General features: G+C 32.5%; 1 protein-coding gene across 2 annotated transcripts; it reads right to left on the reverse strand.

The window, feature by feature from the left end:
• Nucleotides 1–636: 636 nt before the first annotated feature.
• Nucleotides 637–5,288, reverse strand: LOC105161113 (patatin-like protein 6). 2 transcript variants are annotated; one of them, XR_847744.3, is made up of 3 exons: nt 3,915–5,288; nt 2,278–2,597; nt 637–777 (listed from the first exon to the last, which is right to left on the reverse strand). XR_847744.3 is itself a non-coding variant. In XM_011078701.3 (3 exons), exons 1-2 carry the CDS (start codon nt 5,067–5,069, stop codon nt 2,328–2,330), a joined length of 1,425 nt encoding a protein of 474 aa, XP_011077003.1. In that variant the 5' UTR covers nt 5,070–5,288; the 3' UTR covers nt 639–777; nt 2,288–2,327. The 2 variants fall into 2 exon arrangements, 1 of the variants encoding a protein (XP_011077003.1); XM_011078701.3 differs by having other exon boundaries at nt 639–777; nt 2,288–2,597.
• Nucleotides 5,289–12,573: the final 7,285 nt, after the last annotated feature.

Below are 12,573 nucleotides of genomic sequence, written 5' to 3' on the forward strand. Positions count from 1 at the left end.
CATACATATATAATTAGAAAATAATATTTATTTTAATCCACTCACAACTAAATAAATTATATATATTTTTATACACATATATATATAAATATATATAAAAGATACATGATTTAACAATGAACAGTATTTTTTGTCTCCCCACTACCCAACATCAAACATAACATACTTATTTTATATTATCTCCAAAAACAAATCCAAACATACACACTATCTCTAACTTATTTTTATTTATCTTTGTTTTTCTCTCTCTATCTCCACAAAATACCCAAAAACAAGTTAAAAACAAAACCAAACATAATGGTGAAGTTGTTGAAACTCTGCAAAAGAAAATTGCAATTTTTTTTTTACATCAAAAGGTAAAAAAACCAAAAAAAAAAAAATTGGAATTGGAATTTTTACATGAGAAATTGGCTCCACATCAAAGTCCAAATCACAAATCATTCATCCAAATTGATGGCTGTTTTGGGACCCACTCTCAATCCCAACCCTATTTTCCACCACTAAAATTAAATTAGAAAAAAAAAAGAAATAGAAAATTCACAAAGAGTACACCAAGAACTTAGGCTAAAATAATAGGAGGTTGCCCACCACCACCAAACACATTTTAGGGAAGTCAAATGACCTCCATGGTGAGGTGGCTACCACCGTGCTCCGCCGCCTGCCGGCCACCAAGTGAAAGCTGCTGCTATGTATTACTTTACTTGTTTGTCTTCTTTTTTTGTTTTTTCTTTTTTTTTGGTTTTGGGTTTTTGTCGTTCCAAGTTCATAAACCTTTACCTGCGTGGAAGACAGAAGAAAAACAGATGTAAGAATTAGGACAACATTGTTTGTGGAAAAGTGAAGACATGCAAAATGTAATGACAGACAGGTGCTTTAATCACTGGCAGTTGGGCTTCATGCTTGTAAATTTTTAATCAACTGCAAGGAATTATTTACTGTTTTTACTTTCACTTTTTTCCACTTGTGGAGTTGCAAAACTATCGAAGTTTGCTATGAATTCTTAACTTTCTCTTCTTTTCTTACAACAAAGAACATCTTTTGGCTTCCCATTTCTTGTCAATCATAGTAGGCTCAGAGAAATGTCAAAAGTTTGTTTTTGAGTGCCCCCATGTTGTATAAAATCAAATCTTTTTCCACACCAAATTGTGCGTTCATCAAGTCTCCGTAAACTGTACATCAATCACATAATAAATATAAGTACATTTGTTATATGATTGGCCAATCACTTTAAATTATATATCAATCATGTGCCCTCGTCAATTTCGATTCCGGCTAAAATTTACCAAGTCTAAGGTAGCAATTCAGATAAACATTGCAAAAACCTATGTGTACCTACATTAAATGTTTGTCTTGGACTTGGTATCTACCAAGCGTTGAGACCCAAATACTAAGATTAAAACTTTCCAGACACTACAAAAGAATGACATCTTGGGCAGGTGATGTTGTCGGCAAAATTTTAATTGCATGACCATCTGGTATTACATGCTCTGGTGATTATGGCCAACTAACAGCAATCATGTACTAGCAGGTCAAACTCCCAAGTAAGGACCATGGCTGTTTTTCTAAGAACAGTAGTTCATCCCATGATTTGTGCTCAAGAATGCTGCCATTTCTTACAATGGCTCCCACAAAATATATTTTCAGACCTACAAAGTGGGTAGACCAACCCCTGTAGGAAAAACACAATGCCAAGAACATACTGGGACACACAGCTTTTAGTGCAAGAGTCAAACACGGAATCATTTTGGTGTTGGCTAATGACTAAACTATATCTGTACTAAAATCCACATTATGCTAGCTGATACGACATGATCCAACTTTGTAACAAAAACCTTAGGCCTAAAATGACTAATATGCCCTCCCGATCCTCCAAGAACGAGAGTGTCGGTGGACAAACAACAGGTGTTAGGTTACCTCTCCCCACTCCAGCTTGTTAGGCCCAAGTTTCATCTCTGTTACAGTACTTGAAAGACAATTCTATTGCAACAACCAGCGGTTGTTGTGAGCTTAAATATTTCTGAAATCACTAGAAAATGACAAGACAGAGCCCACGGGGGGAAGAAACAGACAAGACCGATATCTTCTCGTGATTAGTCATCACAAAACCATAATGCAAGAAGAAAGACCAGTTGATGTTAAGACATTATGTACCAATTATGAGTCCCATAAATGGGGCCAGGTTTGATTTCAGCAGTCTATGTTACGCAACTAAAGGTAATGTATGGTCATAAATTATAATTCAACAACGTATAACAAATCAAAATCGAGAAAGCTTACCGTTTTTCACCTTTTTTTTAACAAGTATTTTGAGTACTGTCTGAAGTTGTTTAAGAAGCTTTTGGGGTGGACTGCTTGAATGCAACAGTGGGAGCTATTCTGCAACTCCTCCTCTGATGCTCCAGCACAAGTTGCTCGGCAAACCAGTCGAGTTTCTCAAAGTTGCTTTGCTCTCCGATCCTCTTGCCGTTGAAGAGGACAGACTCGACGTTTTTCTGTTTCAGCATTTCGTCAGCCATCCCGATGAGCATTTTTATGTTGCTTGGACTGGGGTCCGAGTCAACATTCGCTCCACACCGCCCAAAGCTGGATCCGTTTGCCTGTGATTCATTGAATTCAGTTAAAAAACATAAGCCTAGGGACCAGAGAATAACAACATTCGTCAAAATTGTCCTGTCCGATACTGATTCACACAGCCACTTGCATAAGTTTATTCGTTCATTGCATCATACTAAGATTCAAGAGGACAAGTAGGAGTTAAATTAGATTATCAGTATATCCAACTCTAGAACTAATCATATGCTCCCAACAGCCTCACTGGTACTTAGTTAACATATCACCATAATGTATAAACATATGAAGAAACATGATTTAGGAAATTACCAAACCATGTACTTAATGTCTTAACAGTAATGATCACAGGCAGGACCATGTATGAATATAAGGGAATAACCCCACAGAAATGTCTTAGAATGGAAAAAGAAAAGAGACCTCTCTCCTGGTCCTTCCCAGCATGCATACACTATCTGTATCAAGAAATGCTCAATGATGTTAAAATCTTGATTCTTGTCCAAACTGCAATTTGATGCTGAGGTCTCATTCTTACAACTAGCACCATACTACCCCTCTTATAGTAGTACATATCATCAATTTCATGGACAGGCTTGAGAGAAAGGACAACATTGAAATTCAGACAGGTGAAAACTGTCAAAAACTGACAAAGATTGCTAGCTGTGCGTTGTTTAACCCTTTTCTCATCAGTTTTATTATTTTAAATAGAGGGAAATCTTGAGGGGCCCTGAAAATTTATACTACTTATTTTTGGTTTAATGATGAACAAGAAGCAACATTGTTTCTTTCTCTTGTACCACAAAAAAAAACATTAAGTTGTTGAAAATAACTTCCTGCTATAAATTTAGTACCTGGTCAAGAAACAACATCCTTGGAAGAAGTGAAAACTGAATACAAAAAAAACTCTTGCTATCATCATACTGTAAAAAAATAGGTGTTGACTGTTGTTGAATGGTGATAATTACTGTATCACACAAACAGAGAGACACACAGAACACACAGTCACGGCAACCCATGTCAATGTCCAAATACTCCACTTTGGGTTGGCATTTTGGCCTGGACAGCCATTTTGCACTAAAACGACAACGTTAATTCCTCTTGCAACTGCTCATTCTTCCCCCACATCCCAAACAAAGGCACAGAATTAAATTGCATGCTCCCAAAATACCACCTGCGCACGTTAGCCCATTCAACCCCCCACCCCATACCCATCCTCATCCCCAACAGCCTGTCTTCTCCAAAACTCGGTAATCATAGTATTCCTTACATCATCAGCAATCAAGATTTACAAGTAAGAGATTTTAGTTAGGCAAGCTGATCATGTAATTACTAATGTTTTTTCATACCTGAATCCGGACGTAATTACTGCTACGGCTCTGGCCAAAAGCCATGGCGACGGCGTGATCGACCAGCTCCGCAGAACCGTCGCCGGAAATCCGAGCCAAGGGCCGGGCCCAGTCCTTAGCCTTCCATTTCTTGACCTGCTCATAGTCAAAGCTGCCCTCCAACAGCTGCCCGCCGGCCCCCACTGAAAGGACCAAAATGTCCTCCACTCCTCTGACGAATGGAAATTCCTGCTTGTTATGCAGCACGTGCGTGATGGCCGCCGCAGTCGGGTTGTTCATCGCCAACCCGCCGTCGACCCCCACGCAACGTGTCAACCCGTCTACCGACTTCATGCAAACCGGGTCGAATGCACCCGGCTCCGCCGACGTGGCCAAGCAGACTTCCCACAGATTGAAGTCGTAGCTGTCGCTTTCTAGAGCGTCAGCTCGGGAGAACAAAAACGGTGCCGTGCTGGAGAGGTCATAGCAGGGGATCAAAACCGGTTTAAGCGTGTTTTTCAGCGTCAAGCTGCGCCCGGTTCTTGCGTCCTTGAACGCCTCCTTCATCGCCTTCTCCAACCCAGCCGTGGATGAACCGGTTGCGCCGCCGGATTTCTTGAAAATCCGTTTGAAGAACTTGCCCTTGGAATTGCCTGCTTTTGCGGAGCTGTAGAACTTTTTGCCCTCAGCCGCGAGGAACTTCCACGTTTCGTCCGCTTGGAAAATCGGCCGGTTCTGATCATTCGCGGCAAAGAGCATCGACGTAAAAATCCCACCGACGCCGGTGCCTGCCGCAACGTCGAAATAATCGGCGATTCTGGCGTTGGGATTTCCCGACTTATTCTTCAACGCAGTTTCCAAATACGCCAGCGCCTTACCCGATACAATGCTCCGCATCCCTCCGCCGTCGATACTGAGAATACAGATTTTCCCCCTCTGATTCTTCACGGCCTGAACCCCGCCATCCTCGACGCCGGCGACGACCCCATTCTTGGCCGGCAGCGTCTCACCAATTTGGCGGGGAACCCAAAGCTTCTGATCATCGTAACCGAACAAAAACTTGCTCTCCAAGATGGAAAAAATCTCATAGCTCAATTTATCCGTATCAATACTGGGCTCCTGCAATCCCACCATCGGAATAACATCGCTGTTCATATTAACATCAACACACGCCATTTTCGGATAAATTTTCTTCACATAATTCGATTATATCCGCTCTGTATATGTTTGTCGCATACAATTAATGGAGAGTATAAAACGGAAGAAGAAGACGTGAGATTGAATTATCTATATACTGCTCGAACGCAAGCTATGGAGGGACAAGTCAAAGGAGATGAGAGAGAGAGGAGAGAGAAGCGAATAGCAACAGAAATGCAGTTCTTGCAGAGGATGTATGTTTCTGGTTTTCCTCGTTTTATAAGGAAAAAAGAATTCTTGATTAAAAAATAAAATAAAAAGTGTGGATAAGGGAAAAATCATTTAAAAGAAATCCCGACATACTCGGATTTTTGTTTTGTCGCGCCAATTTACTGATTTTACTGCTCCGCTCCACAGCTTCTCCCGACAATTGCATGATTCATTATACCCTAAATTATAATGAATTTTTAAAATTTATCATAATTATAAGTGATTATTATATTTTTTTCATAAAATTTAATATAATCACATATAAATATCTTATAATTTAAAAAAAAATAATATTTTTGAAATTTATTTTCGTTTAACAAATAAATCCCACCCGTTGGTCAAGATTCACTAAATTTGCTATAAAGATTTATTTGTTAGATGTAGTTTTTCAAACGATTAAACAATTTATGCATAATTACACCAAACCTCGTAAAAGGAGGTGTAATTATTCCTATAATTTCTTAAGAAGTACACATTATAGTTAAATTATAAAACTGGCCTCATTTTAAAATAAATGACTTTATAGGCAAAATAGATAATTGGCTGAAAAAATAATTGTAGTGAGATTAAAAGATATAATTGTAACTTTTATCGAATTATGACTTTAATAAAATTTAATTTTAAAAGTAATTATCAAAAAATAGATCAAACAACCTAAAGAAATTAGGTTTAGAATATAGGTTTGAATTATTCAATCACAAACTGAAGTCTTAGTATATTGAGTTTTAGAGGATTAAAAATTGAACATGTTATTTTCTTTTATATTGTTATTAAAAAATAATAGTTAAATATGAAATTACTTTTTTACCCCTGCTATATTTTTTTCGAGTATATAACATACACACTTCATAAAATTTATCATAATTATAAATAAATTCCAATTGAAGTTTGGAAAACGTTGTGTTACTTGTTGGAAAGGTGTGAAAACACAATAATACCCTCGTATCAAAATATAAAAAAATAATATAAAAGATAAAAATACCCTTCATATTTACACAAATTATCAAGGGTAAATCGCACTAACAACTTATTATAGTCGTAATTACGAATAAATTCCTATCAAATTTACAATCAGGCCAACTGAGATTTTTACTCCATCTTACATGTAACTCATTCGAGTAAGGCTTCGAAGAATTTTACACGTGATATTTCAAAATTATCTGCGTAAATTTCGATTGTAATTTGAATTATTTTTATGATCAAAATACTCTTTTTGGACCAAATAGTAATATTTAAAAGAAATTGAGGGAGTCAAATATTATGATTTAATGCACTTTGTAGTTAAATATATATATTTTTTATATATAAATTTAGTCATAAAAAAACCATTAATTAGCAATGTGTTGTTACATAACATGTTGGATGTTTATGAAATAGTATATTGATGACAATTTTTTTCAAATATTCAAGTCCTTGCATCTCTAATTTTTATGTCTCTACCTATTTTTCACTAGAATACAAAATGATCTATAGAGAGGCCATCTAAAAATTGTTTTAAATAAATGCTTTAAATTTAAATCATAGTCAATATTTTATCAGGGGTATTTTTGGAATATCACATGATAAGTTTGTTAGAACCCTATCGGTAGAGTTATATGTAAGGCATAACGAATCTTAGGGAGAGTAATTATAATTTATGATATAATAGGAATATACTTATATTTGAGATTAATTACACTTAGACCCCCTCTGAAAGTAAGAAATTACTTTCACTTATACCCCCTATGAGAATTCACTATTTACACTTATACCCCCTATGAGAATTCACTATTTACACCTGACCCCTGTCATTAGGGTTTGGAAGAAAAATATTGACGTTAGAAAAAAATTACATAAATTTCAACTTTACCCCTTATCTAACATTCTCATGTAATAATTTTGTGCTTATAAGGAAAAAATTGTAATGATGTCGACCTCACTCCAGATATATATTATATTTATCCCTTTATAGTACAAAAATATATACGAAAATATTAAATGAGAGGCAAAATTAAAAATTTATATAATTTTTTTTATTACCATTAGTATTTTTCTTCCAAACCATAACGAAACGGTATCAGGTATAAAGGAAGATTCTTAGAGGAGGTGTAAATGTAATTTTAAAATTTTTTTGAAGAAAACTATAATTTTTTATTTTCAGAAGGGGTTTAATTGTAATTAATTCTTATATTTATGCCAAAGTTCAAGAAGGTTAGATGTAATTTATCCTATATTTTTGTCTTAAATTTAAAATAAAGGGGGATTGCACAAAACATATCATATATTTTTAGGAAAACTGCAAGCAATCTCCTTATAATATTGCAAATGAGCAAATCATTTTATAACTGAGGGAGCATATTTATAATTCATAAAAGACATGAATGTTTGTGTATTTTGGTATAATTTTTAATGAGTAGTGTTAATAAAATTTACCCAATAATTTATAATTATATTTATACAAATCCTTCATATATGGATAATTATATTTATATTCCTGATTTATGATTTATTTATACAAATTACTCTTATTTTTTGAATAATTACACATATTCATTGACATCAACATTATTTACACAAGTTATCCTTGCTTTTCTCGAAAAATTACATATATACTCCTCAAAAAAGTCAATATCATTATACAAATTACTCTATTTTTTAGATGTTATGGGTGACTTCTGTAATTACGTAAAAGAACAAGGATGACTTACATAAATTTACTATAAATCAGGGGTGTAAATATAAAAACAGTATTTAAATAGATCCATAGTTAAAGATTAAGTACACAATTAATATCTATTTTTTGCTATACTTATTCATTAACGGTTTAAACGACTGTTGCCCCTGACTTTTATTTATGACTGCAAATAAAAGAAATTGATAAGATATTTTGACCGATCATATCTTATCCAAGTGGTTAAAATTGATGTTTCATAAATAAGTTTGGGTCTTGCAGGATGTATGGTAGTATCAATACTCATTTTACTTAACATGAATTTTTACAAGGAAAAATTGCAAAAATAGTCGTATAAGTGTAGAGTGGCAAAATAGTCATGTAAGTATTGATTTGGTAAGTTTAATCTTGTAAGTTTCAATTTAGTGACAATTTTAGTCTTTCTAATAAAAAATTGCCAAATTTTAGTATGACAAATTGGGGCTCAGAGGTTCCGACTGCCAACTGGGTTCAAATTAAATACACGGCATCCTTATAGGATGCTGACATTAAAAAATAAAGAATAAAAAAGTGAAAAAACAAAAAGAGAAAAAGAACTACAAAAGTAAACCCCACCTCAACCACAGTCGCCTGCAACCCGGCCACCACTGCTGGCAGAGGATTCGCCTCTTCCTGCGCACCTTCCCATATCCTTTTCTCCGGCATTTCCATCTCCGGCCAGTTGGTACCCTAACTCGCAGTTTGTCCAATCAAAATTTGGTAATTTTTGGTCGGAATGACTAAAATGCCACTAAACTGAAAATTACAGGACTGAAATTGTCAGTCCAATACTTACAGGACTAATTTTACCACCCTCTATACTTAGAGGATTAATTTTGCAATTTTGCCTTATTATAATTTATTTCGTAATCCTTTTCTATATTGATGTAATTGTATAATTATTAAAAAAATAAAAACAAACATATTCTAACCAATCCCGACAGTAATAAGGTTGATGATGATCTGTCCGAGCAGATATTTAATTTGAATTTAGTTAAAAAAAAAAAACTAAATTTATGTATTCTTTTTTTTATAAAAAAAAAAAAAGAAATTGAAGCAAATTTGATTTTTGTTTTTCTTGGTATTAAACAGCTTTTAACGACTTTTGTTGATTATTTTGACAACTGATTGTGAAAGTGTACGAACAAGAGCTGACTGCTGACATTCTGTTTAACAATGTGAATGAGTTCCATACTTTAACGTAAAATCCTGTCTTCAAACATTTGGCATAATTTGAGAAATTATAAATATTTTTTTAATTTTTACATTTATCTAATAATGAATTAATTTCGTAAGTCTTTGTTAGATTTTTATTTAATTTTTTTATAGTAAATTGATTAAAATGCTCTTTATAATTATTTAAAATTTTTGAAAATATTTTTTACAGATTAATATGCCCTATTAATTACATATTTTATCTACCCTCAACCTTCATTTTTTTTCAAAATTCAATAAGGGTAAAGTTGTATTGTCCACGTCATCGTATAAAAGCTACATAATTATTTTTCATTTGATGGAACTATTCGTAATTTCTCAAATAATAATGGATATTCATAATTATGTCAAATCTCATAAAAAATAGCTGTTGTTTAACCTACTATGATAAGTATAGGAAAAAGTACAAGCAACCCTCTTATGATGTTGTAAATGAGCAAATTACCCATCAATAAAAAAAATAGCAATTTACCTTCCTATATTTTTAAAAATGCATTTATTTTTAAAAATGAAGCAATTTACCTCCTATCTCAGGGGATTGTCATTATTTCTAAAAAACACAGAGAGGTAAATTGCTATTATTTTTTCATAAGGGGATAATTTGTTCATTTGCAATATCATAAGGAGATAAATTGCATTAAACCCAATAAATATATTAATGCATAGCTCAAAGAGAGTGATCAAACACATGTCAAATGTATGCATTTACATAATTAGTTCGATTCGACTAAATTTGATTTGAATAAATATTTTTCAGTGTAGCTCTTTTTTTTTAGAAGTTGATTGGTTTTCGCCTACATAATTCGATTTTTTATTTATAGAAACAATAATTATATGATTACATCAATATTTTAATAAATTGGACAGTTAATTGAACAATGCATCAGTATGACTAAGAACTATAAAATAAATTATAATAAATTCATATAAAATGAGCTAAATTTTCACATATTTTATGAAACTCAAACTCATGATCTCGAACTTATTGAATGTAACTGTTACTTAGCACCAAAATCTCCGGAGTTTGACTAATAATTAGGTGTGATTGGAATCAATTTACATTCTTAGAACAATCAAAAACAACTTCTTTGACTGAATCTACCAACTACTTTTTTGATTGAATTTGCAGGCCATGTCACTTTTCCATGGAAACACAGAGGGCCTGTTTGGATCTCTCTACTTTTCACCCTATTGGGCTTTTCTAAAATGACTTTGTTCTCAATTATTACAAAAATTAAATAAATTTTATTAAAAAAATCGTTCGTATATATAGTTTTGTAGTAATTAAAACATTTTAAGTAATTCTTAAACTGTAACACTTTAAGAAATGATCCAAACACAGCCTAGGAATGAAATGGGAACAATTGCAATTTGTTATGATGAGTCACGGTTGATGAGACCGTGATCAGATCAGAGCCGTTAGGAGCGAGTTAGACGGCCGGGATTTATTCTGAAACTGTGTGTCCGTGATGAGAGGTGTGATTGGCAATGACGTGTGGGCCATGGACAATGGGTATAGGTTATAGGTGTAGGTATCCGTCGGCAGCAGAATGGACACGCACTATACACTTCGTGCCCTTCAAATTAAATTAAAATAAAATAATTAAAAATACATTTTATTTTTTAATTAATTTATTCATCTTATATTTTATGTTGCATGTGTATGCTCTCTTTTTTTAATTATTATTATTAATAATATATGTACACTCGATGCGTGAATAAATAAAAATATTACGATAAATATATATATTAATTAATGTGTTTAAGTTAAGTATTTTGGTCAATTAAAATTATTTAGGATTTTAATTTTAAATATTTTTATTCATAGGAAAATAACCCTAAAGAAAAATAATTTGTCGACGAGGCCTAATTCGATTGGCAAAGTTGAGGCCCTATAAGGTTATATTTGTCGAACCTCACTAACATTTAAGTGTTATTTGTTGATTCGATATAATTATTTAATATTAAAAATTAAAATATAATTATCATAATTATTGATAGTTGTTAAATATAGATATTTGATATTAATTATTGTTATTTATTTATTAAAAATAAAAATAGTTTTTTAAATAAAAAGTTTATATACCACGAGTGATCCTAATATTTTTGAAATTCATGCATGGTAAGAATAGTCTCAAAATTTAAATAATTATTTTAATTTGTATTATCAATATTGTGTGATAAAAAGTAAAATTATCGCAAATGTAATTTTTAAGAATATTTTAATTTTCTCCTCATTTAAATTTTTTAATAAAATGCTGACTGACAAACTGTTAAGCTTCTGAACAACTTGAAAAAATTTATAATTCGGGATAAATTATTTATATATATTTTAAGAGATTATTTATTTTCCATCCCTAAAACAATATTTTTAGAAAAATCTAATAAAAATAATTATGACTGAGAAATCAGTTGTTTTTGTAATTATGTATTAATTTATTAATAATAAATAATAATAATAATAATAAATATTTTTTGTTGTTGAAATTTGGAGGAATGGAGGAGTCTAGGAGGAGGGGTGGGGTGGGGTCCAGGAGGTGGTGAAGTGGACAGGCTGAAACGTGGGTCCGAGTTAGAAGGGCCGGGCGTGTGGACCGGGTCCAGCCAGAACGGCTCGTGGTGTCATTTCCTGCCGCCCAGTGGTCCAACCCCCGTGGGACCCTAACGATCTTGCGACGGATTACGGCGAATTGGCCTAACAGACGACGGTAATTGAATGGCTTACACGTCTAATTCATTGGCTTACACGAATTTCTTTCTTTTTTTGAATGTTTTGTAATTTATAAGATATTATAAGGCACTTAATAATATTTTTTTAAATAATTATCTAATAAAATTACTAAAAAAAAGATGTTATGAATTTATAAATATTTTTAACAAAATTACAAAAAAAAAATTAACTTCTTTGTTTTTTAATTTTAAAATAGAATTTTCAATTGTCTTGATATTTTATAACATTGTCATTATTAATATATTAATAAACTGTAAAGTATCTTATGAAATGTACGAGTTTATAATTTTTTTTAAATAAATTTATTCAAATTCTTCTAAATATGATAGAGTTGGAAATTAGTTTTTGAAATAAATTATTTATTATGAGTGTTAGGATTTCGTATTTTTAGTTTATTTCTAAATTTTGTGGGATGCACATCTGAATCGCATATATTGAATTTTGTGATAGGATCGCTGGGATAATAGATATGATCGCAATAGATAAATGAATTTTATTTTCTGGTAAATTATAACGAGTTTTTATAAAGTTTGACATAATTATAAATATTTATAATTATTTTTAAAGTATTAATACCCCCTAATTTTGACGGTTGTTTAACAACTAGTCCGATTCGTTAGTTTCAGTTAAATTTTCAT

This window comes from Sesamum indicum, linkage group LG4 (genome assembly GCF_026168435.1).
Source record: "Sesamum indicum cultivar Baizhima isolate 11 linkage group LG4, ASM2616843v1, whole genome shotgun sequence".
Classification (NCBI taxonomy): Eukaryota; Viridiplantae; Streptophyta; class Magnoliopsida; order Lamiales; family Pedaliaceae; genus Sesamum; species Sesamum indicum.

Bases quoted from the DNA above. Each gene is read 5' to 3' on its own strand.
- LOC105161113 (XM_011078701.3), bottom strand. From the start codon at position 5,069: ATGGCGTGTGTTGATGTTAATATGAACAGCGATGTTATTCCGATGGTG. The intron at 2,598-3,914 runs GTATGAAAAAAC...AATGAATCACAG, and splicing joins GTAATTACGTCCGGATTCAG to GCAAACGGATCCAGCTTTGG.